The sequence below is a fragment of the Ammospiza nelsoni genome, chromosome 2, assembly GCF_027579445.1.
Source record: "Ammospiza nelsoni isolate bAmmNel1 chromosome 2, bAmmNel1.pri, whole genome shotgun sequence".
Taxonomy (NCBI): Eukaryota; Metazoa; Chordata; class Aves; order Passeriformes; family Passerellidae; genus Ammospiza; species Ammospiza nelsoni.
The window spans coordinates 117,935,617-117,962,113 of NC_080634.1; the positions used below are offsets into that span (position 1 = coordinate 117,935,617).

At 36.0% G+C, this 26,497-nt stretch overlaps 1 protein-coding gene across 4 annotated transcripts in view; it reads right to left on the reverse strand.

Annotated features, from left to right (window-relative positions):
• Window positions 1-26,497, reverse strand: part of TTC3 (tetratricopeptide repeat domain 3) — a 118,454-nt gene that overhangs the window by 69,635 nt on the left and 22,322 nt on the right. For all 4 annotated transcript variants that reach the window (XR_009420513.1, XR_009420511.1, XR_009420512.1 and 1 more), the window contains exons 5-12: window positions 23,442-23,526; window positions 19,443-19,496; window positions 18,566-18,689; window positions 12,880-12,965; window positions 10,201-10,295; window positions 4,924-4,986; window positions 3,616-3,670; window positions 2,751-2,913 (exon numbers count right to left, since the gene is read on the reverse strand). Coding sequence is in view for 1 of the 4 variants with exons in the window: in XM_059493597.1 (XP_059349580.1) it covers window positions 2,751-2,913; window positions 3,616-3,670; window positions 4,924-4,986; window positions 10,201-10,295; window positions 12,880-12,965; window positions 18,566-18,689; window positions 19,443-19,496; window positions 23,442-23,526 (725 nt within the window). In the remaining 3 variants the exon portion in view is untranslated. The remainder of the gene's footprint in view (window positions 1-2,750; window positions 2,914-3,615; window positions 3,671-4,923; window positions 4,987-10,200; window positions 10,296-12,879; window positions 12,966-18,565; window positions 18,690-19,442; window positions 19,497-23,441; window positions 23,527-26,497) is intronic.

Below are 26,497 nucleotides of genomic sequence, written 5' to 3' on the forward strand. Positions count from 1 at the left end.
CCTGGGCTCATTCTGCACAGCCCCAGCTCTGCATTACCCAGGATGTCCAATAACCCCAAAACAAGGCAGAATTAAAAATCAAACCCAACTCATTCTGCACAACCCCCAGTTCCATAGAAGCAGGGATTACCCAGGGTGTCCAATAAAACCAAAAAAAGGCAGAAATAAAAATCAAACCCAACTCATTCTTCACAAACCCCAGCTCTGCCTCAGCATGGATTACCCAGAATGTCCAATAACACCAAAAAAGGCAGAATTAAAAATCAAACCTGAGCTGTTCTGCACAAACCCCAGTTCCACACCAACATGGATTACCCAGGGTGTCCAATAAAACCAAAAAAGGCAGAATTAAAACTCAACCTGGGCTCATTCTGCACAGCCCCAGTTCCACAGCAGCATGGATGATTACCCAGGGTGTCCAATAAAACCAAAAAGGCAGAATTAAAAAGGCAGAATTAAAAAAAGGCAGAATTAAAACTCAAAAACTGAGCTGGTTCTGCACAAACCCCAGCTCTGCATTACCCAGGGTGTCCAATTAAGCAAAAAAAGGCAGAATTAAAACTCAAACCGAGCTCATTCTGCACAGCCCCAGTTCCACACCAACATGGATTACCCAGGATGTCCAATAAAACAAAAAAAAGGCAAAATTAAAACTCAAACTGAGCTCGTTCTGACCAAACCCCAGCTCTGCATTACCCAGGGTGTCCAATAACACCTAAAAAGGCAGAATTAAAAATCAAAAACTGAGCTCGTTCTGCACAGCCCCAGTTCCACACCAGCATGGATTACCCAGGATGTCCAGTAACACCAAAAAAAGGCAGAATTAAAAATCAAAAACTGAGTTGGTTCTGCACAAACCCCAGCTCTGCCTCGGCAGGGATGATTACCCAGGATGTGCAATAAAACCAAAAAAAGGCAGAAATAAAAATCAAACCCAACTCATTCTTCACAAACCCCAGCTCTGCCTCAGCATGGATTACCCAGGATGTCCAATGAACCAAAAAAAGGCAGAATTAAAAACCAAACCTGAGCTGTTCTGCACAAACCCCAGTTCCACACCAGCAGGGATTACTCAGCGTGTCCAATAAAACCAAAACAAGGCAGAATTAAACCTCAACCCGAGCTCATTCTGCACAGCCCCAGTTCCACAGCAGCATGGATGATTACCCAGGATGTCCAATAACACCAAAAAAGGCAGAATTAAAAACCAAACCTGAGCTGTTCTGCACAACCCCCAGTTCCACACCAGCAGGGATTACCCAGAGTGTCCAATAAAACCAAAAAAAGGCAGAATTAAAACTCAAACCCAACTCATTCTGCACAAACCCCAGCTCTGCATTACCCAGGGCGTCCAATTAACCAAAACAAGGCAGAATTAAACCTCAACCCGGGCTCATTCTGCACAAACCCCCAGTTCCACACCAACATGGATTACCCAGGGTGTCCAATAACACCAAAAAAAGGCAAAATTAAAAATCAAAAACTGAGCTCGTTCTGCACAAACCCCAGTTCCACACCAGCAGGGATTACCCAGGGTGTTCAATAAAACCAAAAAAAGGCAGAATTAAAACTCAAACCCAACTCATTCTGCACAGCCCCCAGTTCCACAGTAGCAGGGATTACCCAGGATGTCCAGTAACACCAAAAAAAGGCAGAATTAAAACTCAAAAACTGCGCTGGTTCTGCACAAACCCCAGCTCTGCATTACCCAGGATGTCCAATGAACCAAAAAAGGCAGAACAAAACCTCGACCCGGGCTCGCTGTGCCCAGCCCCGGCTCGGCATTACCCAGGATGTCCAATAACCCCAAAAAAGGCAGAATTAAAAATCAACCCGGGCTCATTCTGCACAAACCCCAGCTCTGCCTCAGCATGGATCATTACCCAGGATGTCCAATAACCCCAAAAAAGGCCGAATGAAACCTCGACCCGGGTTCGCTGTGCCCAGCCCCAGCTCTGCATTACCCAGGGTGTCCAATAACCCCAAAAAAGGCAGAATTAAACCTCCACCCGGGCTCATTCTGCACAAACCCCAGCTCGGCATTACCCAGGATGTCCAATAACCCCAAAAAAGGCAGAACTAAACCTCCACCCGGGCTCGCTGTGCCCAGCCCCAGCTCTGCCTCAGCATGGATCATTACCCAGGATGTCCAATGAACCAAAAAAGGCAGAACGAAACCTCGACCCGGCCTCGCTGTGCCCAGTCCCAGCTCTGCATTACCCAGGATGTCCAATAACCCCAAAAAAGGCAGAATTAAACCTCAACCTGGGCTCATTCTGCACAGCCCCAGCTCTGCATTACCCAGGGTGTCCAATAACCCCAAAAAAGGCAGAATGAAACCTCGACCCGGGCTCATTCTGCACAGCCCCCAGTTCCTCAGCAGCATGGATGATTACCCAGGGTGTCCAATAAAACCCAAAAAAGGCAGAATTAAAACTCAAACGCAGCTCATTCTGCACAACCCCCAGCTCTGCATTACCCAGGGTGTCCAATAACACCAAAAAAAAGGCAGAATTAAACCTCAACCCGGGCTCATTCTGCACAGCCCCCAGTTCCACACCAACATGGATTACCCAGGATGTCCAATAACACCAAAAAAAGGCAGAATTAAAAATCAACCCGAGCTCATTCTGCACAAACCCCAGCTCTGCATTACCCAGGGTGTCCAATAACCCCAAAAAAGGCAGAATTAAACCTCGACCCCGGCTCACTGTGCCCAGCCGCAGCCCCAGCCCCGCAGCGAGGGTTACCCGGGCTGTCGTGGCAGCCCCGGCGCAGTTTCTCGTTCTGCTGCACGAGCTCCCGCAGCCCCTCGGGGCACGCCTGGCACAGCTCCTGCGCCCTCTCGTTGGCCACCAGCGCCAGCTCCGCCTTGCCCAGCAGCGCCAGGGCCTTGCAGTAGTGGTGGTGACCCTGAAGCGTGATAAAATAGAAATTAAATCGGGATTTGGGGGTTTTAGCCGCGCCGAGGAGAGGGGGGTTTAACGGGCGAAGCTGTTGCGGCAGCAGCAAAAAGGTAAATTTTGTGTAATCCAGCGAGCGGTGAGACAATCCTGCTCTCAGCTGGTGAAAAATCAGATTTTAACTGGAGCAGTTAAAAAAAGGAAATTTGGGTGGTTTTATTTTTGCTTTCTCTGCTTTGGAAAAGAGCAAATTTGCTCTTTCTTCTCCAATCTCAGCTACTTTGCAATGTTGTCAGTGTGTGTTATTTACTGTCCCTCAGGCCACGAGCATTGGGAAATTCCTGATGGCCGTTAACCAGGATTTTTCTGTATATCCAAAGGTATTTCTTAAATATTTTTATTTTTTTAATTAATGATTTTTTTTTTTTTAATAAAAGTTTTAAATACTTCAAAACTGTTTATTTATGCTGATAACTCCCAGCATAACAAACATTTTCTTCTATCTTTACACACACCAAGCACCTCAGACCAGCACTGACAGGCACCTCAAAATAACATTTTAAACCTAAAAACCAAAACAAATTGCACTTGGCAGAATCCTCAGCCCACAAAGCTCTGGGTCCACTCATTAAAAATCAGCTCTGGTTTCTCATCTTGCTCTAAAATTCCAAAAAAATTAAAAATAAAATTTTGGAATGTGCAAGAAACCAACCTTTGGCCAGTCAGGCTTGAGAACTATGGCTCTTTTGCCATCAAGTACAGCTCTCCTGAGAGAAGGGGGGGGAAAAAAAAGGAATTTGTTATTTATAGCTTTATACATCTTATATATATAAAAAATAATATTATATATAATATTATACATTTTGATATGTATTATATATCAGTCATGATATAAATATAGAATATATAAAATATATAACATATAAAGATAAATACATATTACATTTTGTATGCATATATTATATAATATTATATGTTAATAAGAACATACATTCTGTATTTTATATATCAGATAACATATAATATATAAATATATATTATATATTATATGTTTTATATTTTATATATCATATATATTTTATATACGATATATAATATGAAAAATATATCAAAATATATAAGATATAATATATATAATAATTATATATATAATATAATATATATAATATATATAATAATTATATATAATATAATATATATAATATATAATATATAATATATAATATATAATATAATATATAAGATATAAGATATAAGATATAAGATATAAGATATAATATATAATATATAATATATATTATATAACACATAATACGTAATATATAATATATAATATATAACACATAATACGTAATATATAATATATGTGATATATTTTATATATATAAAATATATCACATGTATAAGATACATAAAATACGTATAATATAGAAGATATACATAATATATAAAAGATATGTATATTTTATGTATATATATATAACTATATATATTTTATATATATATATATATATATATATATATATATATATATATATATATATAACTATATATACATATATTAAAAAATCTCCAGGCTGGTGTAAAAATAAATAAAATAAGTACAAAAATAACATAAATACAAAAATCAAAACACAAAAAAAACCCCCAAAATAATAAAAATACAAAACATACAAAAAATTAAAAATTACATAAATACCAATCTAATAAATGCAAATATAAAAATTAAAAACTGAATAAAACAGCAGCACATATGGAAACTATGGAATGGTCTGATTTTTTTGTCCAAACTACGGAATAGTTTGGGTTTTTTTTCAAGCTATGGAAATGGTTTGGGCTGGAAAGGACCTCAAATCTCCCCCAGTTCCACCCTTTGGGCACCTCCAGAAATCCATAACCACAGCCAACTGCAGCCACACAACCCCAAACAACGTTCCAGGCTTTAAAAAATTTAAATTTTTTCCAATTTATTCCAAATTTCTTGCCCGTTTTGCCAGCAGCTCAGCCCGGGGTCACTCACCCGTACTGCCTGGTGAGGATGAAGCACAGAGCTCGGTTCCCATACAGCAGGTGGTTGGTAGGGCTGGGAAAAACAACATTGGGAAGGGTTAATAATGGTTATTTCTATAAGGAGAAGGAAAAAAAAAATTCGAATTTTTACCAGATTTGCCCGAAAAAATTCCACACAGAAAACCCCATTGGTTTGCATGGGAATGTTCATTATAACTGGGGGATCATTTGTAGGATTGGGGGCCATTAATGCAACTTCTAATGAGTTCATAATGTTTATTCCTACTGAAAACCCTAAGGAGAAGGCAAAAAAATTGGATTTTTACCAGATCTGACTGAAAAAACTCCACCCAGAAAACCCCATTGGTTTGCATGGGAATGTTCATTAGAACTGTGGGATCATTTGTAACACTGGGGGCCACTAATGCAACTTCCAATTAATTCAAATTATTCTCAGCCAGTGCAGAGTTAATAATGGCTATTCTACTGAAAACTGTAAGGAGAGGAAGAAGTTGAATTTTCACCAGATTTGCCTGCAAAAGACAAGAAAAATTTGAATTTTCACCAGATTTGCCTGAAAACATTCCACACAGAAAACCCCATGGGTTTATATTGGGATGTTCATCGTAATTGTGGGATCATTTCTAAGTTTTGGGGCCATTAATGGAACTTCCAATTAGTTAATAATGTTTATTCCTACTGAAAACCCTAAGGAGAAGGCAAAAAAATTGGATTTTTACCAGATCTGACTGAAAAAATTGCACACAGAAAACCCCATTGGTTTGCATGGGAATGTTCATTAGAACTGTGGGATCATTTGTAAGACTGGGGGCCATTAATGCAACTTCCAATTAGTTAATAATGGCTATTGCTACTGAAAACCCTAAGTAAAAGAAAAAATAATGGGATTTTCACCAGATTTGCCTGCAAAAAGAGATGAAAAAATTGAATTTTCACCAGATTTGCCTGCAAAAACTCCACACAGAAATTTGGGTTTATATGGGAACGTTCATTAGAATTGCGGGATCATTTTTTTAATTTTGGGGCCATTAATGGAACTACCAATTAGTTAATAATGGCTGTTCTGATTGAAAACCCTAAGGAGAAAAAAAGTAAAAATGGGATTTTCACCAGATTTGCCTGAAAAAACTCCACACAGAAATTTGGGTTTATATGGGAATGTTCATTAGAATTGTGGGATCTTTTCTAAGTTCTGGGGCCATTAATGCAACTTCCAATTAATTCAAATTATTATTCTCAGCCAGTGCAGAGTTAATAATGACTATTGTGTTGAAAACTGTAAGGAGAAGGAAAAAAATGGGATTTTCACCAGATTTGCCTGAAAAAACTCCACGCAGAAATTTGGGTTTATATGGGAACGTTCATTAGAATTGTGGGATCATTTTTAAATTTTGGGGCCATTAATGGAACTACCAATTAGTTAATAATGACTATTCTGATTGAAAACCCTAAGAAGAAAAAAAAAAAAAAAACGGGATTTTCACCAGATTTGCCTGAAAACATTCCACACAGAAAACCCCATGGGTTTATATTGGAATGTTCATTGTAATTGTGGGATCATTTCTAAGTTTTAGGGCCATTAATGGAACTTCCAATTAGTTAATAATGGCTATTCCTATTGAAAACCCCAAAGAGAAGGAAAAAAATTGGATTTTTACCAGATCTGACTGAAAAAATTGCACACAGAAAACCCCATTGGTTTGCATGGGAATGTTCATTAGAACTGTGGGATCATTTGTAACACTGGGGGCCATTAATGCAACTTCCAATTAGTTAATAATGGCTATTGCTACTGAAAACCCTAAGTAAAAGAAAAAATAATGGGATTTTCACCAGATTTGCCTGCAAAAAGAGATGAAAAAATTGAATTTTCACCAGATTTGCCTGCAAAAACTCCACACAGAAATTTGGGTTTATATGGGAACGTTGATTATAATTGTGGGATCTTTTTTTTAATTTTGGGGCCATTAATGGAACTACCAATTAGTTAATAATGACTATTCTGATTGAAAACCCTAAGGAGAAAAAAAATAAAAATGGGATTTTCACCAGATTTGCCTGCAAAATTCCACACAGAAAATCCCAGGGGTTTACAAGTTGTCACTGGGAATATTCATTATAATTGGGGGATCGTTTGTAGGATTGGGGGCCATTAATGCAACTTCTAATGAGTTCATAATGTTTATTCCTACTGAAAACCCTAAGGAGAAGGCAAAAAAATTGGATTTTTACCTGATCTGACTGAAAAAACTCCACACAGAAATTTGGGTTTATATGGGAATGTTCATTATAATTGTGGGATCTTTTCTAAGTTTTGGGGCCATTAATGCAACTTCCAATTAATTCAAATTATTATTCTCAGCCTGCTCAGAATTAATAATGGCTATTCTGTTGAAAACTGTAAGTAAAAGAAAAAAATGGGATTTTCACCAGATTTGCCTGAAAAAACTCCACACAGAAATTTGGGTTTGCATGGGAACGTTCATTAGGATTGTGGGATCATTTCTAAGTTTTGGGGCCATTAATGGAACTACCAATTAGTTAATAATGACTATTCTGATTGAAAACCCTAAGGAGAAAAACAATAAAAACGGGATTTTCACCAGATTTGACTGAAAACATTCCACACAGAAAATCCCATGGGTTTATATTGGAATGTTCATTGTAATTGTGGGATCATTTCTAAGTTTTGGGGCCATTAATGGAACTTCCAATTAGTTAATAATGTTTATTCCTATTGAAAACCCCAAAGAGAAGGAAAAAAATTGGATTTTTACCAGATTTGCCCGAAAAAATTGCACACAGAAAACCCCATTGGTTTGCATGGGAACGTTCATTAGAACTGTGGGATCATTTGTAAGACTGGGGGCCATTAATGCAACTTCCAATTAGTTAATAATGGCTATTGCTACTGAAAACCCTAAGTAAAAGAAAAAATAATGGGATTTTCACCAGATTTGCCTGCAAAAAGAGATGAAAAAATTGAATTTTCACCAGATTTGCCTGAAAAAACTCCACACAGAAATTTGGGTATATATGGCAATGTTCATTAGGATTGTGGGATCATTTCTAAGTTTTGGGGCCATTAATGCAACTTCCAATTAATTCAAATTATTATTCTCAGCCTGCTCAGAGTTAATAATGGCTATTCTGTTGAAAACTGTAAGGAGAGGAAAAAAATTGAATTTTCACCAGATTTGCCTGCAAAAACTCCACACAGAAATTTGGGTTTATATGGGAACGTTCATTAGAATTGCGGGATCATTTTTAAATTTTGGGGCCATTAATGGAACTACCAATTAGTTAATAATGACTATTCTGATTGAAAACCCTAAGGAGAAAAAAAGTAAAAATGGGATTTTCACCAGATTTGCCTGAAAAAACTCCACACAGAAATTTGGGGTTGTATGGGAATGTTCATTGTAATTGTGGGACCATTTTTAAGTTCTGGGGCCATTAATGCAACTTCCAATTAATTCAAATTATTATTCTCAGCCTGCTCAGAGTTAATAATGGCTATTCTGTTGAAAACTGTAAGGAGAAGGAAAAAAATGGGATTTTCACCAGATTTGCCTGAAAAAACTCCACACAGAAATTTGGGTTTATATGGGAACGTTCATTAGAATTGTGGGATCATTTTTAAATTTTGGGGCCATTAATGGAACTACCAATTAGTTAATAATGACTATTCTGATTGAAAACCGTAAGGGGAAAAAAAAATAAAAATGGGATTTTCACCAGATTTGCCTACAAAGGAGGAGAAAAAATTGAATTTCCACCAGATTTTCCTGCAAAAACTCCACACAGAAAACCCCATTGGTTTGCATGGGAATGTTCATTAGAATTGTGGGATCATTTTTAAGTTTCGGGGCCAATTATGCAACTTCCAATTAATTGAAATTATTTCCATCCAGCTGTAAAAAAGCAGCTCCTGCGATCCCCTGACCTGCTCTGCTCTGCACCAGCCCAGGATTTCCTGATTTTCTGCCAAATTCTGCTTTTCCCTCCCTGATTTTCTGCCAAATTCTGCTTTTCCCTCCCTGATTTTCTGCCAAATTCTGCTTTTCCCTCCCTGATTTTCTGCCAAATTCTGCTTTTCCCTCCCTGATTTTCTGCCAAATTCTGCTTTTCCCTCCCTGATTTTCTGCCAAATTCTGCTTTTCCCTTCCTGATTTTCTGCCAAATTCTGCTTTTCCCTTCCTGATTTTCTGCCAAATTCTGCTTTTCCCTCCCTGATTTTCTGCCAAATTCTGCTTTTCCCTCCCTGGCCCTGCCACAGTTGTGCAGGAGGGGTGAAATCAGCTCAAATCTGGGACCAAAACCCCTCCTGCCACGTGGATTTCATGGGGGTGAAAATGGATTTATTCCCAGGAAATTGGAAACGAATTGATTAAACTGAATTTTATGTGCTGAGATGTTGGTGTGGATGAAAGGGAGGGGAAATCAATCAAAAATCCTGGTACTTTTCAGGGCATAATTGCAAATACAGAGTTCAAAAAATGAAAATTCCAACTCTTGGCACGCGGGGATTTTGTGGAAAGTGGGATTTTATCAATTTTCCTGCATTTTAGGGACACCAGGAGGAGTAAAATCAGATTTTTTATGAGCGCAGCACCAACGGTGAACACACCAACCCTGCTGCCATCCCAAGGGAAGGGGGAAATGCCCCTCAAAATTCTCATTTCATCCTTTTCTCCCCTCCCCAGAGCCCAGGAAAGTTATTCCAATTATTCAGGAACAAACTGAACAATGATTTCAAAAGGAAACAAAGCCTGAGAGCTGCCAAGCACAGGCAGTGAAATATTTGAAATATTTACTCCTTTTGCATCGTGGGATTAAAGATAAATAATGATAAATATTGGCAACATTTGCAAGAGCATTTCAAAAGCAAACACTCCAAGTGGTTGTTCTTGGTTGTCCACACCCAAGAATTAAAATAACTTTTAAAGTATTAAATAAATTAAGTTAAAATTAAAATAGTTAACATTCAAATTATCCACATTAAAATAATTAAAATTAAAATTATCCAAATTAAAATAATTCATTTTTCTTGAAGGCTTGCTCCTCTTCCTCTTGCTCATTTGAAGCCCTAAAAGGACTTTTGGAGCAGACAAAAAAACAACTAAAAAATAGAATTAAAACAGGATATAGGGTATTTTTTTTAAAATTAGGTATCATTTGGCCTCTAATTGAAGGGGCTGGTGCAAAACTGCACAAAATTGCAGAAAATGAGGAGAAAATTGGAGAAGTTGAGCTCAGCTCTCACCAGAACTCGATGGCTTTGGTGTAGGACACGATGGCAGAGCCCAGGGCTCCCTGGGAGAATTCCGCATTTCCCTTCTGCTTCATGGCTTCACTCTTCTGCGGGAGCACGAAAAACAAATTTATGGACCAAATTTATTAAATTCAGCAGTGTAAAAACCATTATTTCACCTAAGTGGGACCAGGAACAGAAAATTTAAACACTAAAATTTATCCACTAAATTTTATCCATTAAATTTTATCCACCAAATTAATAAAATTCAGCAGCGTAAAAATCATTATTTCATCTAAGTGGGACTAGGAAAAAAAAATTTATGGACCAAACTCATCAAATTCAGCAGTGTAATCATCATTATTTCATGTCAGTGGGGCCAGGAACAGAAAATTTAAACACTAAAATTTATCCACTAAATTTTATCCACCAAATTAATTAAATTCAGCAGTGTAATCATCATTATTTCATGTCAGTGGGGCCAGGAACAGAAAATTTAAACACTAAAATTTATCCACTAAAATTTATCCACCAAATTAATTAAATTCAGCAGTGTAAAAATCATTATTTCATGTCAGTGGGACCAGGAATAAACAAATTTATGCACCAAACTCATCAAATTCAGCAGGGTAATCATCATTATTTCATGTCAGTGGGACCAGGAACAGAAAATTTAAACATTAAAATTTATCCACTAAAATTTACCTATTAAATTTTATCCACCAAATTAATAAAATTCAGCAGTGTAAAAATCATTACTTCATCTAAGTGGGACCAGAAAAAAACAAATTTATGCACCAAACTCATTAAATTCAGCAGTGTAATCATCATTATTTCATCTAAGTGGGACCAGGAAAAAACAATTTATCCACCAAATTAATTAAATTCAGCAGTGTAAAAATCATTATTTCATCTAAGTGGGGCCAGGAACAGAAAATTTAAACACTAAAATTTATCCACTAAATTTTATCCACCAAATTAATTAAATTCAGCAGTGTAATGATCATTATTTCATGTACGTGGGACCAGAAAAAAACAAATTTATGGACCAAACTCATCAAATTCAGCAGTGTAAAAATCATTACTTCATCTAAGTGGGACCAGGAATAAACAATTTATGCACCAAATTTATTAAATTCTGCAGTGTAAAAATCATTATTTCATGTACGTGGGACCCGGAACAGAAAATTTAAACACTAAAATTTATCCACTAAAATTTATCCATTAAATTTTATCCACCAAATTAATAAAATTCAGCAGTGTAAAAATCATTATTTCATCTAAGTGGGACCAGGAACAGAAAATTTAAACATTAAAATTTATCCACTAAAATTTAAACACTAAAATTTATCCACCAAACTCATTAAATTCAGCAGTGTAATGATCATTTTTTCATATAGGTGGGACCAGGAAAAAACAAATTTATGGACCAAACTCATCAAATTCAGCAGTGTAATGATCATTATTTCATGTCAGTGGGACCAGGAACAGAAAATTTAAACATTAAAATTTATCCACTAAAATTTATCCATTCAATTTTATCCATTAAATTTTATCCACCAAATTAATAAAATTCAGCAGTGTAAAAATCATTATTTCATGTCAGTGGGACCAAGAATAAACAAATTTATGCACCAAATTTATTAAATTCAGCAGTGTAATGACCATTATTTCATGTATGTGGGACCAGGAATAAACAATTTATGCACCAAACTCATTAAATTCAGCAGTGTAAAGATCATTATTTCATCTAAGTGGGACCAGAAAAAAAACAAATTTTATCCACCAAATTAATTAAATTCAGCAGTGTAAAGATCATTATTTCATCTAAGTGGGACCAGGAACAGAAAATTTAAACACTAAAATTTATCCACTAAATTTTATCCATTAAATTTTATCCACCAAATTCATTAAATTCAGCAGTGTAAAGATCATTATTTCATCTAAGTGGGACCAGGAAAAAACAATTTATGCACCAAACTCATTAAATTCAGCAGTGTAAAAATCATTATTTCATCTAAGTGGGACTAGGAAAAAAACAATTTATGCACCAAATTTATTAAATTCAGCAGTGTAAAAATCATTATTTCATGTATGTGGGGCCAGGAACAGAAAATTTAAACACTAAAATTTATCCACTAAAATTTATCCACCAAACTCATTAAATTCAGCAGTGTAAAAATCATTATTTCATGTCAGTGGGGCCAGGAACAGAAAATTTATCCACTAAAAGTTATCCATTAAATTTTATCCACCAAATTAATTAAATTCAGCAGTGTAATGATCATTATTTCATCTAAGTGGGACCAGGAATAAACAATTTATGCACCAAACTCATTAAATTCAGCAGTGTAAAAATCATTATTTCATGTCAGTGGGGCCAGGAACAGAAAATTTAAACACTAAAATTTAAACACTAAAATTTATCCACTAAAATTTACCCACTCAAATTTATCCACTAAAATTTATCCACCAAATTCTATCCGCCAAATGTTCTGTTCTGGTGCCACTTCCATGAAACAGTGACCTTTGCCCTGCTGGATTTAATGAGTTTGGTGTCGTTATTTCATGCAGTAAAGGGAATTTTTGATGCCAGAATGGCTTTGGCAACGTTTCTCTTTAGTAATTTGGGTTTTTAACAATCAGAACCCCCCAGAACGCCCCAAACACGCCCTGGAGGTTTCCTCTCACCTTCCTGGAGCTCTCGCAGGTCACGGCCTGGAGATCGGCCACCAGATCGAAATCCTCCAGGGCCACCTTGGTGATGTAGCGCTTCCCTGGGGAGGGATTCCCAATAAAGAATTCCCAATAAAGAATTCCCAATAAAGAAATTCCCAGTAAAAGAATTCCCACTAAAAGAAATTCCCAGTAAAAGAATTCCCTCTAAAAAATATTCCCATTAAAAGAATTTCCACTAAAGAAATTCCCACTAAAAGAATTCCCACTAAAGAAATTCCCTCTAAAAAATATTCCCACTAAAAACTTCCCTCTAAAAAAATTCCCACTAAAAGAATTCCCACTAAAAGAATTCCCACTAAAGGAATTCCCTCTAAAAAAAACTCCCACTAAAGAAATTCCGACTAAAGAAATTCCCACCAAAAAAATTCCCACTAAAAAAAATTCCCACTAAAAGAATTCCCTCTAAAAAACATTCCCACTAAAGCAATTCCCACCAAAGAAATTCCCACTAAAAAATTCCCTCTAAAAGAATTCCCACTAAAGAAATTCCCTCTAAAAAATACACTCTAAAAATTATTCCCACTAAAAAATTCCCTCTAAAAAAATTCACTCTAAAAAAAATTGCCACTAAAAGAATTCCCAGTAAAAGAATTTCCCACTAAAAAAATTCCCTCTAAAGAAATTCCCACTAAAGAAATTCCCACTAAAAGAATTCCCACTAAAAGAATTCCCACTAAAAGAATTCCCTCTAAAAATATTCCCACTAAAGAAATTCCCACTAAAAAAATTCCCACTAAAAGAATTCCCTCTAAAAAATACACTCTAAAAAAAATTCCCACTAAAAGAATTCCCACTAAAGAAATTCCCACTAAAAGAATTCCCACTAAAAATCCTGCTCTGCTCCAGCCTGCCCCCAAAAGCTGCAACAAATTCAGCAACAGGAGCAGCCCAAATCATCATCATCATCATTGTCATCATCATTGTCATCGTCATCGTCGTCATCATCGTCATCGTCGTCGTCATTGTCATCATCATTGTCATCGTCATCATCGTCATCGTCATCATCATCGTCATCGCCATTGTCGTCGTCATCATCATCGTCACTGTCATCATCATCGTCATCATCACCATCATCGTCGTCATCATCGTCATCGTCATCATCATCGTCGTCGTCATCATCATCATCGTTGTCATCATCGTCATCGTCATCATCGTCATCATTGTCGTCGTCATCATCATCGTCATCATCACCATCATCGTCGTCATCATCGTCATCGTCATCATCATCGTCGTCGTCATCATCATCATCGCTGTCATCATCGTCATCATCATCATCATTGTCGTCATCATCGTCATCATCGTCATCATCGTCATCGTCGTCATCATCGTCATCGTTGTTGTCATCGTCATCGTCGTTGTCATCATTGTCATCGTCATCATCATCATCATCATCGTCATCATTGTCGTCGTCATCGTCATTGTCATCATCATCATCATCATCGTCATCATTGTCGTCGTCATCATCATCGTCATCATCATTGCCATCATCATCGTCATCATCATCGTCGTCATCGTCATCATCATCATTATTATTGCCATTATTACCAGCATTATTATCAATATTATAATTATCATTATATTTTAAATATTATAAATATATATAAATAATATATATTATAAAAAAATTATGATAATGAACTATAATATTGTGCTTACAGAAAATATCATTAGATATATTATAAATAATTCATATTATAAATATATAATATATTATAGACTTATTATTATTAAATATATTATAAATAACATTATAAATATATAAAAATAATCTTTTACAAAATTATGATTAAAATAATTTATAATAACATTATCATTATGTAAAATATTATAGTTAGATATATTATAAACAATGTGTACTATAAATAATAGATAAATAATATATGATAGATTAATTATTAACTATATTATAAATAACATAAATATTTAAATAATATATTATAAAATTACAATTAGAATAAATTATATTATATGTAATAATATAGTTAGACATATTATAAACTATGCGTATTATAAATAATATATAAATAATATATATTATAGCTGCTTTATTATTATATTATAAATAATGTATTATTAATGTATACAATATATTATAAAATGACAATTATAATAATAAATTATAACTATATTATAATAATACATGTATTACAAGTAGATATATCTTAAATAATATATATAATAAATATATAAATAATACATAGTATAGATTTACTATTATAATTAAATACACTATAAATAGCATATTATAGATATATATAAATATACAATATAAAATAACAATGATTATAATAATAATGAATTACTATCATATTATAATCCGTTATAATATTAAAATATAGTATAAATAATATATCATAAATGTATATAAATAATATATACATATGAATAATATATACTATAGATTATTGATAATAATGACATTGATGATGATAATGATAATATTAATAATAAAATATAACATAATATATAATATAATATAATGTAATGTAATATAACAGAAATTATGATAATGTTAGAAATGTTAGTAGTAATAGTAATAATAGTAATAATAATAATAATAATAATAAACTAGTACAGCAGCCCAGCATGGAACTAAGACCAGAAATAATTTCATGATTTCTAAAAGACATTTGATTATGATGATGATGATAATAATAACAGTAAAAAATATTGTTGTTGTTGTTGTTGTTGTTGTTATTATTATTATTATTATTATTATTATTATTATTATTATTATTATTATTATTATTACTATTATTATTATTACAATGATAATAATGATAATAATAATAATAATAATAATAATAATAATAATCTAGTACAGCAGCCCAGCATGGAACTAAGACCAGGAATAATTTCATGATTTCTAAAAGAAATTTGATAATAATAATAATAATACTACTACTACTAATAATAATAGTAATAATGATAATAATAATAATAATAATGATAATAATGATAATAGTAATAGTAATAATGATAATAATGATAATAATGATCATGATGATAATGATGATAATTATGATGATAATGATAATAATGATAATGATAATAATAAACTAGTAGAGCAGCCCAGCATGGAACTAAGACCAGGAATAATTTCATGATTTCTAAAAGAAATTTGATTATGATAATAATAATATTAATAATAACAGCAACAATAATAGTAATAGTAATAGTGATAATAGTAATAGTAATAACTGTAATAGTAATGATAATAATGATAATGATAATGATAATAATAATAAAAATAATAATAATAATAATAATAATAAACTAGTAGAGCAGCCCAGCATGGAAATAAGACCAGGAATAATTTCATGATTTCTAAAAGAAATTCAACGATGATGATGATGATGATGATGATAATAATAATAGTAGTAATAATAGTGGTAATAGCAGTAATAGTAGTAATGACAGTGATAGTAATAGTGGTGGTAATAACAGTAATAATAGTAATAGTAATTGTAATCATAATAATAATAATAATAATATTAATAATAATAACAATAGTAATATACTAGTAGAGCAGCCCAGCATGGCACTAAGAGCACGACTGACTTCATGATCTCCAACAGAAATTGAATTTCCCCCATTCCTGCCCACTCCCCCTCACACTCGGAGAAGAACACGGCCACGATCTCCAAGAGCGATTGGATTTTCCCCATTCCTGCCCACGCAGGACACCCCACTCACACTTGGACAAGAACAGAAATTGGATTTTCCCCATTTGTGCCCATCCCCACTCACACTCGGAGAAGAACAGAAATTGGATTTCCCCCATTTCTGTCCCCCACTCACACTCGAAGAAGAACATGGCCATGATGTCTAACAGCAATTGGATTTTCCCCATTTCTGTCCCTCACTCACACTCGGAGAAGAACAGCAATTGGATTTTCCCCATTTCTGCCCACCCAGGACACCCCACTCACACTCGGAGAAGAACATGGCCATGATTTCCAACAGCGATTGCATTTTCTCCATTTGTGCCCATCCCCACTCACAGTCAGAGAAGAACAGAAATTGGATTTCCCCATTCCTGCCCACTCCCACTCACACTCGAAGAACAGAAATTGGATTTTCCCCATTCGTGCCCATCCCCACTCACACTCAGAGAAGAACAGAAATTGGACTTCCCCATTCCTGCCCCGCACTCCCACTCGGAGAAGAACACGGCCATGATCTCCAACAGAAATTGGATTTTCCCCATTCCTGCCCACTCCCATTCACACTCGCAGAAGAACAGAAATTGGATTTCCCCATTCCTGCCCCGCACTCACACTCGGAGAAGAACAGAAATTGGATTTTCCCCCTTCCTGCCCATCCCCACTCACACTTGGAGAAGAACAGAAATTGGATTTCCCCATTTGTGCCGCACTCACACTCGGAGAAGAACAGAAATTGGATTTTCCCCATTCCTGCCCATCCCCACTCACACTCGGAGAAGAACAGAAATTGCATTTCCCCATTTGTGCCCATTCCCACTCGGAGAAGAACAAAAATTGGATTTTCCCCATTCCTGCCCATCCCCACTCACACTCGGAGAAGAACACGGCCATGATTTCCCACAGCAATTGGATTTCCCCATTCCTGCCCCACACTCCCACTCGGAGAAGAACAGAAATTGGATTTCCCCACTCCCACTCCCACTCGGAGAAGAACAGAAATTGGATTTCCCCACTCCCACTCCCACTCGGAGAAGAACAGAAATTGGATTTTCCCCATTCCTGCCCACTCCCACTCACACTCGGAGAAGAACAGAAATTGGATTTTCCCCATTCCTGCCCATCCCAACTCACACTCGGACAAGAACAGAAATTGGATTTCCGCCATTTCTGCCCCACACTCACACTCGGAGAAGAACACGGCCATGAATTCCCACAGAAATTGGATTTCCCCATTCCTGCCCACTCCCACTCACGCTCGGAGAAGAACAGAAATTGGATTTTCCCATTGCTGCCCATCCCCACTCACACTCGGAGAAGAACAGAAATCGGATTTCCCCACTCCCACTCCCACTCGGAGAAGAACAGAAATTGGAATTTCCCCACTCCCACTCACACTCGGAGAAGAACAGAAACTGGATTTTCTCCATTTGTGCCCATCCCCACTCACACTCGAAGAACAGAAATTGGATTTCCCCATTCCTGCCCATCCCCACTCACACTCGGAGAAGAACAGAAATTGGATTTCCCCACTCCCACTCCCACTCAGAGAAGAACAGCAATCGGATTTCCCCACTCCCACTCGGAGAAGAACAGAAATCGGATTTCCCCCATTTGTGCCCACTCCCACTCACACTTGGAGAAGAACAGAAATTGCATTTCCCCACTCCCACTCACACTCGCAGAAGAACAGAAATTGGATTTCCCCAATTCCTGCCCCCCACTCACACTTGGAGAAGAACAGAAATCGGATTTCCCCCATTTGTGCCCACTCCCACTCCCACTCGGAGAAGAACAGAAATTGCATTTCCCCACTCCCACTCACACTCGGAGAAGAACAGAAACTGGATTTTCTCCATTTGTGCCCATCCCCACTCACACTCGAAGAACAGAAATTGGATTTTCCCCATTCCTGCCCATCCCCACTCACACTTGGAGAAGAACAGAAATTGCATTTCCCCACTCCCACTCACACTCGGAGAAGAACATGGCCAGGATGACGCGGCCGAAGTCGCCCATGTGCTCCAGGTCCTGCAGCATCCCCGGCGCGCCCACGCTGCGCACCCAGTCCAGCGCCTCGCCGAGCGGGAACAGCCCCTGAGCACGGGCAAGCACACAAAATTAATAAAAACTCATCAATAATAAATAAAAATCCATCAATCTGCACAGCCCAGCCTCGGGGCTCCTCGCTCCGCTTTCCCTCCGCCGGATCTCAAACAGAAAACGGCAAATAAACACAAATATCTGAATTATCGGGGATCTCCAGCACCGCGCGGACACAAAGTCAAAGCAGGCTCGCAATGGGAAGAGATCAAACCGGGGAATTTCTTTTAGAAGTGTCTGAAGTGATTGGAAAATAATTAAAAACACCAAAAAATTGCTCGGAAACATTCTTGTGGTGACTGAAATTGTTAAAAATAAAACCCCCTGAAATTTGATTTAGGAACTTTCTTGTGATGACTGAAATGATTTAAAAACAAAACACCTGAAAATGTGATTTAGAAACTTTCGTGTGATGACTGAAATTATGAAAAAATAAAACCCCATAAAATGTGATTCAGAAACATTCTTGTAATCACTGAAATTATTAAAAAAAAAACCATAAAATGCGATTTAGAAACTTTCTTGTAATGACTGAAATTTTTAAAAAATAAAACCCCCAGAAATTGGATTTAGAAACTTTCTTGTAATGACTGAAATTATTAAAAAATAAAACCCTCAGAAAATGTGATTTAGAAACTTTATTGTAATGAATTGAAATTATTAATAAATAATATATAAACCCCCCAAAAATTTGATTTAAAAGTTTGAAATGACGAAAAGCTCCTCCCCAAGCACTGCAGAACTCACATTTTCTATCCCAGTGCCGATCCTCAGGATCCAACTGATGAAATGGGGAATGTTCTGGAACAAGGATGAAAAATAAAAACAAATTAAAAATCAATTATTGAGAGGGATTAACAAATATAAACAAATTAAAAATCAATTATTGACAGGATTAAAAAAAAAAACAAATTAAAAATCAATTATTGAGAGGGATTAACAAATATAAACAAATTAAAAATCAATTATTGAGAGGGATTAACAAATATAAACAAATTAAAAATCAATTATTGACAAGGATTAACAAATACAAACAAATTAAAAATCAATTATTGACAGGATTAACAAATAAAAACAAATTAAAAATCAATTATTGAGAGGATTAACAAATAAAAACAAATTAAAAATCAATTATTGAGAGGGATTAACAAATATAAACAAATTAAAAATCAATTATTGACACGGATTAACAAATAAAAACAAATTAAAAATCAATTATTGACAAGGATTAACAAATACAAACAAATTAAAAATCAATTATTGACAGGATTAAAAAATAAAAACAAATTAAAAATCAATTATTGACAAGGATTAACAAATACAAACAAATTAAGAATCAATTATTGACAGGATTAACAAATAAAAACAAATTAAAAATCAATTATTGAGAGGATTAACAAATAAAAACAAATTAAAAATCAATTATTGACAAGGATTAACAAATATAAACAAATTAAAAATCAATTATTGACAGGATTAAAAAATAAAAACAAATTAAAAATCAATTATTGACAAGGATTAAAAAATAAAAACAAAATAAAAATCAATTATTGACAGGGATTAACAAATAAAAACAAAATAAAAATCAATTATTGACATGGATTAACAAATAAAAACAAATTAAAAATCAATTATTGAGAGGATTAACAAATGAAAACAAATTAAAAATCAATTATTGACAAGGATTAAAAAATAAAAACAAATTAAAAATCAATTATTGAGAGGATTAACAAATGAAAACAAATTAAAAATCAATTATTGACAAGGATTAAAAAATAAAAACAAATTAAAAATCAATTATTGAGAGGATTAACAAATGAAAACAAATTAAAAATCAATTATTGAGAGGAGTGCATTGGAATTTCCCTGAGGCAGCTGCATTCCAGGTTTTTGGTGAAATATGTGATTTAGATTATTAAATAAAATAATGAAGTTATTAAATCAAATCGTTTATTTTTGGTAAAAAAATAAATGAGAAAAGAGAATGGCTGGGAGATCTGCTGAGGAAATTCTGCCCCTCTGAGGCCCTGTGCAGCTCCCAAACCCCAAAAACACAAAAGCTGAGACACCCAAAAACCAGAGACACCCCAAAAATTGAGACACCCAAAAACCTGAGACACCCCAAAGCTCAAACACCCAAAATCTGAGACACCCCAAAAATTGAGACACCCCAAAAGCTCAGACACCCCAAAAATTGAGACACCCCAAAAGCTGAGAAACTCCAAAATCTGAGATACCCCAAAGCTCAGACACCCCAAAAACTGAGACACCCAAAAACCTGAGACACCCCAAAGCTCAGATACCCCAAAATCTGAGACACCCAAAATCTGAGACACCCCAAAAGCTGAGAAACTCCAATAGCTGAGACACCCCAAAAATTGAGACACCCCAAATCTGAGACACCCCAAAACTTCAGACACCCAAAAACCTGAGACACCCCCAAAGCTGAGACACCCAAAAAACAGAGACACCCCAAATATTGAGACACCCCAAAAGCTCAGACACCCCAAAAACCAGAGACACCCAAAACCTCAGACACCCCAAATCTCAGACACCCCAAAAGCTGAGATACCCCAAAATCTGAGAAACTCCAAAATCTGAGACACCCAAAAACCTGAGACACCCCAAAAGCTGAGAAACTCCAAAAACCAGAGACACCCCAAATCTGAGACACCCCCAAAAGCTGAGACGCCCCAAAGCTGAGACACCCCAAAACCTGACACCCAAAACCTCAGACACCCCAAAACCAGAGACACCCCAAAGCTGAGAAACTCCAAAATCTGAGACACCCAAAAACCAGAAACACCCAAAAACCAGAGACAGCCCAAAGCTGAGACACCCCAAAAGCTGAGAAACTCCAAAATCTGAGACACCCAAAAACTGAGACACCCAAAATCTGAGACACCCCAAAAATGGAGACACCCCAAAATCTGAGACACCCCAAATCTGAGACACCCAAAAACCTGAGACACCCCAAAGCTGAGACACCTCAAAAATTGAGACACCCCAAAGCTCAGACACCCCAAAGCTGAGAGACCCCAAAATCTGAGACACCCCATAAGCTGAGACACCCAAAAACCTGAGAAACTCCAAAATCTGAGACACCCAAAAACCAGAGACACCCCAAAAGCTGAGAAACTCCAAAATTTGAGACACCCCAAAAATGGAGACACCCCAAAAATTGAGACACCCAAAATCTGAGACACCCAAAAACCTGAGACACCCCAAAAGCTGAGAAACTCCAAAATTTGAGACACCCCAAAGCTCAGACACCCCAAAAGCTGAGACACCCAAAAACCAGAGACACCCCAACAACGGAGACACCCAAAAACCTGAGACACCCCAAAGCTCAGACACCCCAAAAATTGAGACACCCAAAAACCTGAGACACCCCAAAAATTGAGACACCCCAAAGCTGAGACACCCCAACAACGGAGACACCCCAAAAGCTGAGACACCCAAAAACTGAGACACCCAAAAAACAGAGACACCCCATAAATTGAGACACCCAAAATCTGAGACACCCCAAAGCTGAGACACCCAAAAACCTGAGACACCCCAAAGCTGAGACAACCCAAAATCTGAGACACCCCAAAATCTGTGACACCCAAAAACCTGAGACACCCCAAAGCTCAGACACCCTAAAAATTGAGACACCCAAAAACCTGAGACACCCCAAAAATTGAGACACCCCAAAGCTGAGACACCCCAACAACGGAGACACCCCAAAATCTGAGACACCCCAAAGCTGAGACACCCAAAAACCTGAGACACCCCAAAAATTGAGACACCCAAAAACCTGAGACACCCCAAATCTGAGACACCCCAAAAATTGAGACACCCCAAAACTGAGGCACCCAAAAACCAGAGACACCCCAAAGCTCAGACACCCAAAAACCTGAGAAACTCCAAAATCTGAGACACCCCAAAAATTGAGACACCCCAAAAACCTGAGACACCCCAAAGCTGAGACACCCAAAAATCTGAGACACCCCAAAAGCTGCCCCTCCAAACCCACTTCACTCTTGGGTCTACAACCCAGAAAATGAAGAGAAATTAAATAATTCGTTATATTTTATAAATATAATTTATAAATATACCTCTTAAAATAAATATAAATATATTTATTTATAAATATAACATAAATATAATTTTATAATTTGTTATATTTTATAAAATAAAATATACATAAATTTATAAAATAAAAGATGAAGCTTGCGGCTGGACACACAATTTCAAGAAATGCAGAAATGTTTTACCACCACCTAAATTTAAAATAAATCCCGCAACAAATGGAACAAACTCCTCACATCCTCCTCTCCCCTATTCCAAGTCAGCAAAGACAAATTTAAAATATCAATTTTGAAAATAAGGGAAAAAGAAATTATTCAAATCATTCATGCACCGGCTTCATTTCCGACTGCAAACATTCCCTAAATGATCCCACCTGGAATAAATTTCTTTTTTTTTTTTTTTATTATTTCTTAATTTCTTAATTAATTAATATTCTTTTTAAAAAAAATTCTTAATTAATAATTTCTTAATTACCAAATAATTAATTGGTAGTTATGATAATTATTGACAATTATGATAATTATGATAATTATGATAATTATGATAATTATTGATAATTATGCCTTCACTTCAGCAAAAGGAAAACGTCTAATTCAGGATTTCATGATGCGTAAGGGACAGATTTAATTAACAAATATTTGAAAATTTAGAAATTTAAAACTCAAGACTTACAACAACTTTTTTAATTAAATCAGCGAGGTCTTCCATAACATTGAACTCGTGAACTTTCTTCGTGTTCCAGTCCAGGAACATCAAACTGGTGGAAAACAGAAGAAATTATTAATTAACAGGAGAAATTATTATTTTACAGAAGAAATTATTAATTAACGGAAGAAATTATTAATTAACAGAAGAAATTATTAATTAACAGAAGAAATTATTATTTTACAGAAGAAATTCTTATTTAACAGAAGAAATTATTATTTAACGGAAGGAATTATTATTTAACAGAAGGAATTATTATTTAACGGAAGGAATTATTAATTAACAGAAGAAATTATTAATTAACAGAAGAAATTATTATTTAACGGAAGGAATTCTTATTTAACGGAAGGAATTGTTATTTGGACAAACACCAAGCTGCCACAGGGTCTGAATTATGAATATTTAGAGGGATTGGATTTGAGAATGTTTAAAAATTCACATCCAGCCCTTCAGAGGAGGAAGGAGAAAAATAATAATAATTAAAAGAAGAGCTGGAAAGGTTTTGCTGCTTTTGAAATGTCAGCACCCACAAAAATACCGAAATTCCCCCCAGATTTCCTTCCCTGAATCCCAAATATTCCAAACTTCAGACTCCCAAGGGTTCCAAAACTCCAAAATCCCAAAGGTTCCAAACTCCAAAATCCCAGAGATTCCAAAATCCAGAATCCCCAAGATTCCAAAACTCCAAAATCCCAAAGATTCCAAACTCCCCAAATGTTCCAAACTCCAAAATCCCCAAAGATCCCAAACTCCAAAATCCCAGAGATTCCAAATTCCAAAATCCCCAAGATCCCAAACTCCAAAATCCACAAAGATTCCAAAATCCCCAAAGTTTCCAAACTCCAAAGTCCACAAAGGTTCCAAACTCCAGAATCCCCAAGAACCCAAACTCCAAAAGAATTCAAAGATTCCCAGATTCCCAAAGATTCCAAACTCCAAACTCCCAAAGGTCCCAAACTCCAAAATCCCCAAGATTCCAAAACTCCAGAATCCCCAAAGATTCCAAAACTCCAGAATCCCCAAAGATTCCAAATTCCAGAATCTCCAAATGTTCCATACTCCAGAATCCCAAAGATTTCAAATTTCAGATTCCCAAAGATTCCAAACTCCAAAATCCCAAACATCAAATCCAAAGTCCCCAAGATTCCAAAACTTCAGATTCCCAAAGATTCCAAACTCCCAAAGATTCCAAATTCCAGAATCCCCAAGGATTCAAAATTCCAGATCCCCAAAGATTCCAAATATTCCAAAATCCCAAAAATTCCAAACTTAAAAATCCCAAAGGTCCCAAAACTCCAGAATCCCCAAAGATTCCAAATTCCAGAATCTCCAAAGGTTCCAAATTCCAGATCCCCAAAGGTTCCAAAATCCCAAAGATTCCAAAATCCAAACTCGCAAAGGTCCCAAACTCCAGAATCCCAAAGATTTCAAACTCCAGATTCCCAAAGATCCCAAACTCTAGAATCCTAAAGGTTTCAAAATCCAAAAATCCCAAAGATTCCAAACTCCAGAATCTCCAAACGTTCCAAATTCCAGAATCCCAAAGATTTCAAATTTCAGATTCCCAAAGATTGCAAACTCCAGAATCCCCAAGGATTCCAAACTCCAAAATCCCAAACATCAAATCCAAAATCCCAAAGATTCCAAACTCCAAAATCCCAAAGATTCCAAATCTCCAGAATCCCCAAAATTTCAAATTTCAGATTCCCAAAGATTCCAAACTCCAAAATCCCCCAAAGTTTCCAAAATCCCCAAGATTCCAAACTCCAAAATCCCAAAGATTCGAAAACTCCAGAATCCCAAAGATTCTAAAACTTCAGAATCGTCACGGATTCCAAACTCCAGATTCCCAAAGATTCCAAAGATTCTAAAATCCCAAACATTCCAAACTCCAAAATCCCGAACATCAAATCCAAAATCCTCAAGATCCCGAATGCCAAAGGTCCCAAAGATTTCAAATTTCAGATTCCCAACGATTCCAAAACTCCAGAATCCCCAAGGATTCCAAACTCCAAAATCCCAAACATCAAATCCAAAGTCCCCAAGATTCCAAAACTCCAGAATCCCCAAAGATTCCAAAATCCCAAAGATTCCAAAATCCAAACTTCCAAAGGTCCCAAACTCCAGAATCCCAAAGATTTCAAATTTCAGATTCCCAAAGATTCCAAACTCCAAACTCCCAAACATCAAATCCAAACTCCCCAAGATTCCAAAACTCCAGAATCCTCACGGATTCCAAATTCCAGATCCCCAAAGATTCCAAATATTCCAAAATCCCAAACTCCAAAATCCCGAACATCAAATCCAAAATCCCCAAGATCCCGAACTGCCAAAGGTCCCAAAGAGTTCAAATTTCAGATTCCCAAAGATTCCAAACTCCCAAAGATTCCAAATTCCAGATCCCCAAAGATTCCAAATATTCCAAAATCCCAAAAATTCCAAATTTAAAAATCCCAAAGATTCCAACAAAACTCCAGAATCCCCAAAGATTCCAAATTACAGCATCTCCAAAGGTTCCAAATTCCAGATCCCCAAAGATTCCAAAATCCCAAAGATTCCAAAATCCCAAAGATTCCAAAATCCAAAATCCCAAAGGTCCCAAACTCCAGAATCCCAAAGATTTCAAATTTCAGATTCCCAAAGATTCCAAACTCCAAAATCTCAAACATCAAATCCAAAGTCCCCAAGATTCCAAAACTCCAAAATCCCCAAAGATTCCAAACTCCAGAATCATCACGGATTCCAAATTCCAGATCCCCAAAGATTCCAATTATTCCAAAATCCAAAAAATTCCAAACTTAAAAATCCCAAAGGTCCCAAAACTCCAGAATCCCCAAAGATTCCAAATTCCAGAATCTCCAAAGGTTCCAAATTCCAGATCCCCAAAGATTCCAAAATCCCAAAGATTCCAAAATCCAAACTCCCAAAGGTCCCAAACTCCAGAATCCCAAAGATTTCAAATTTCAGATTCCCAAAGATTCCAAACTCCAAAATCCCAAACATCAAATCCAAAGTCCCAAAGA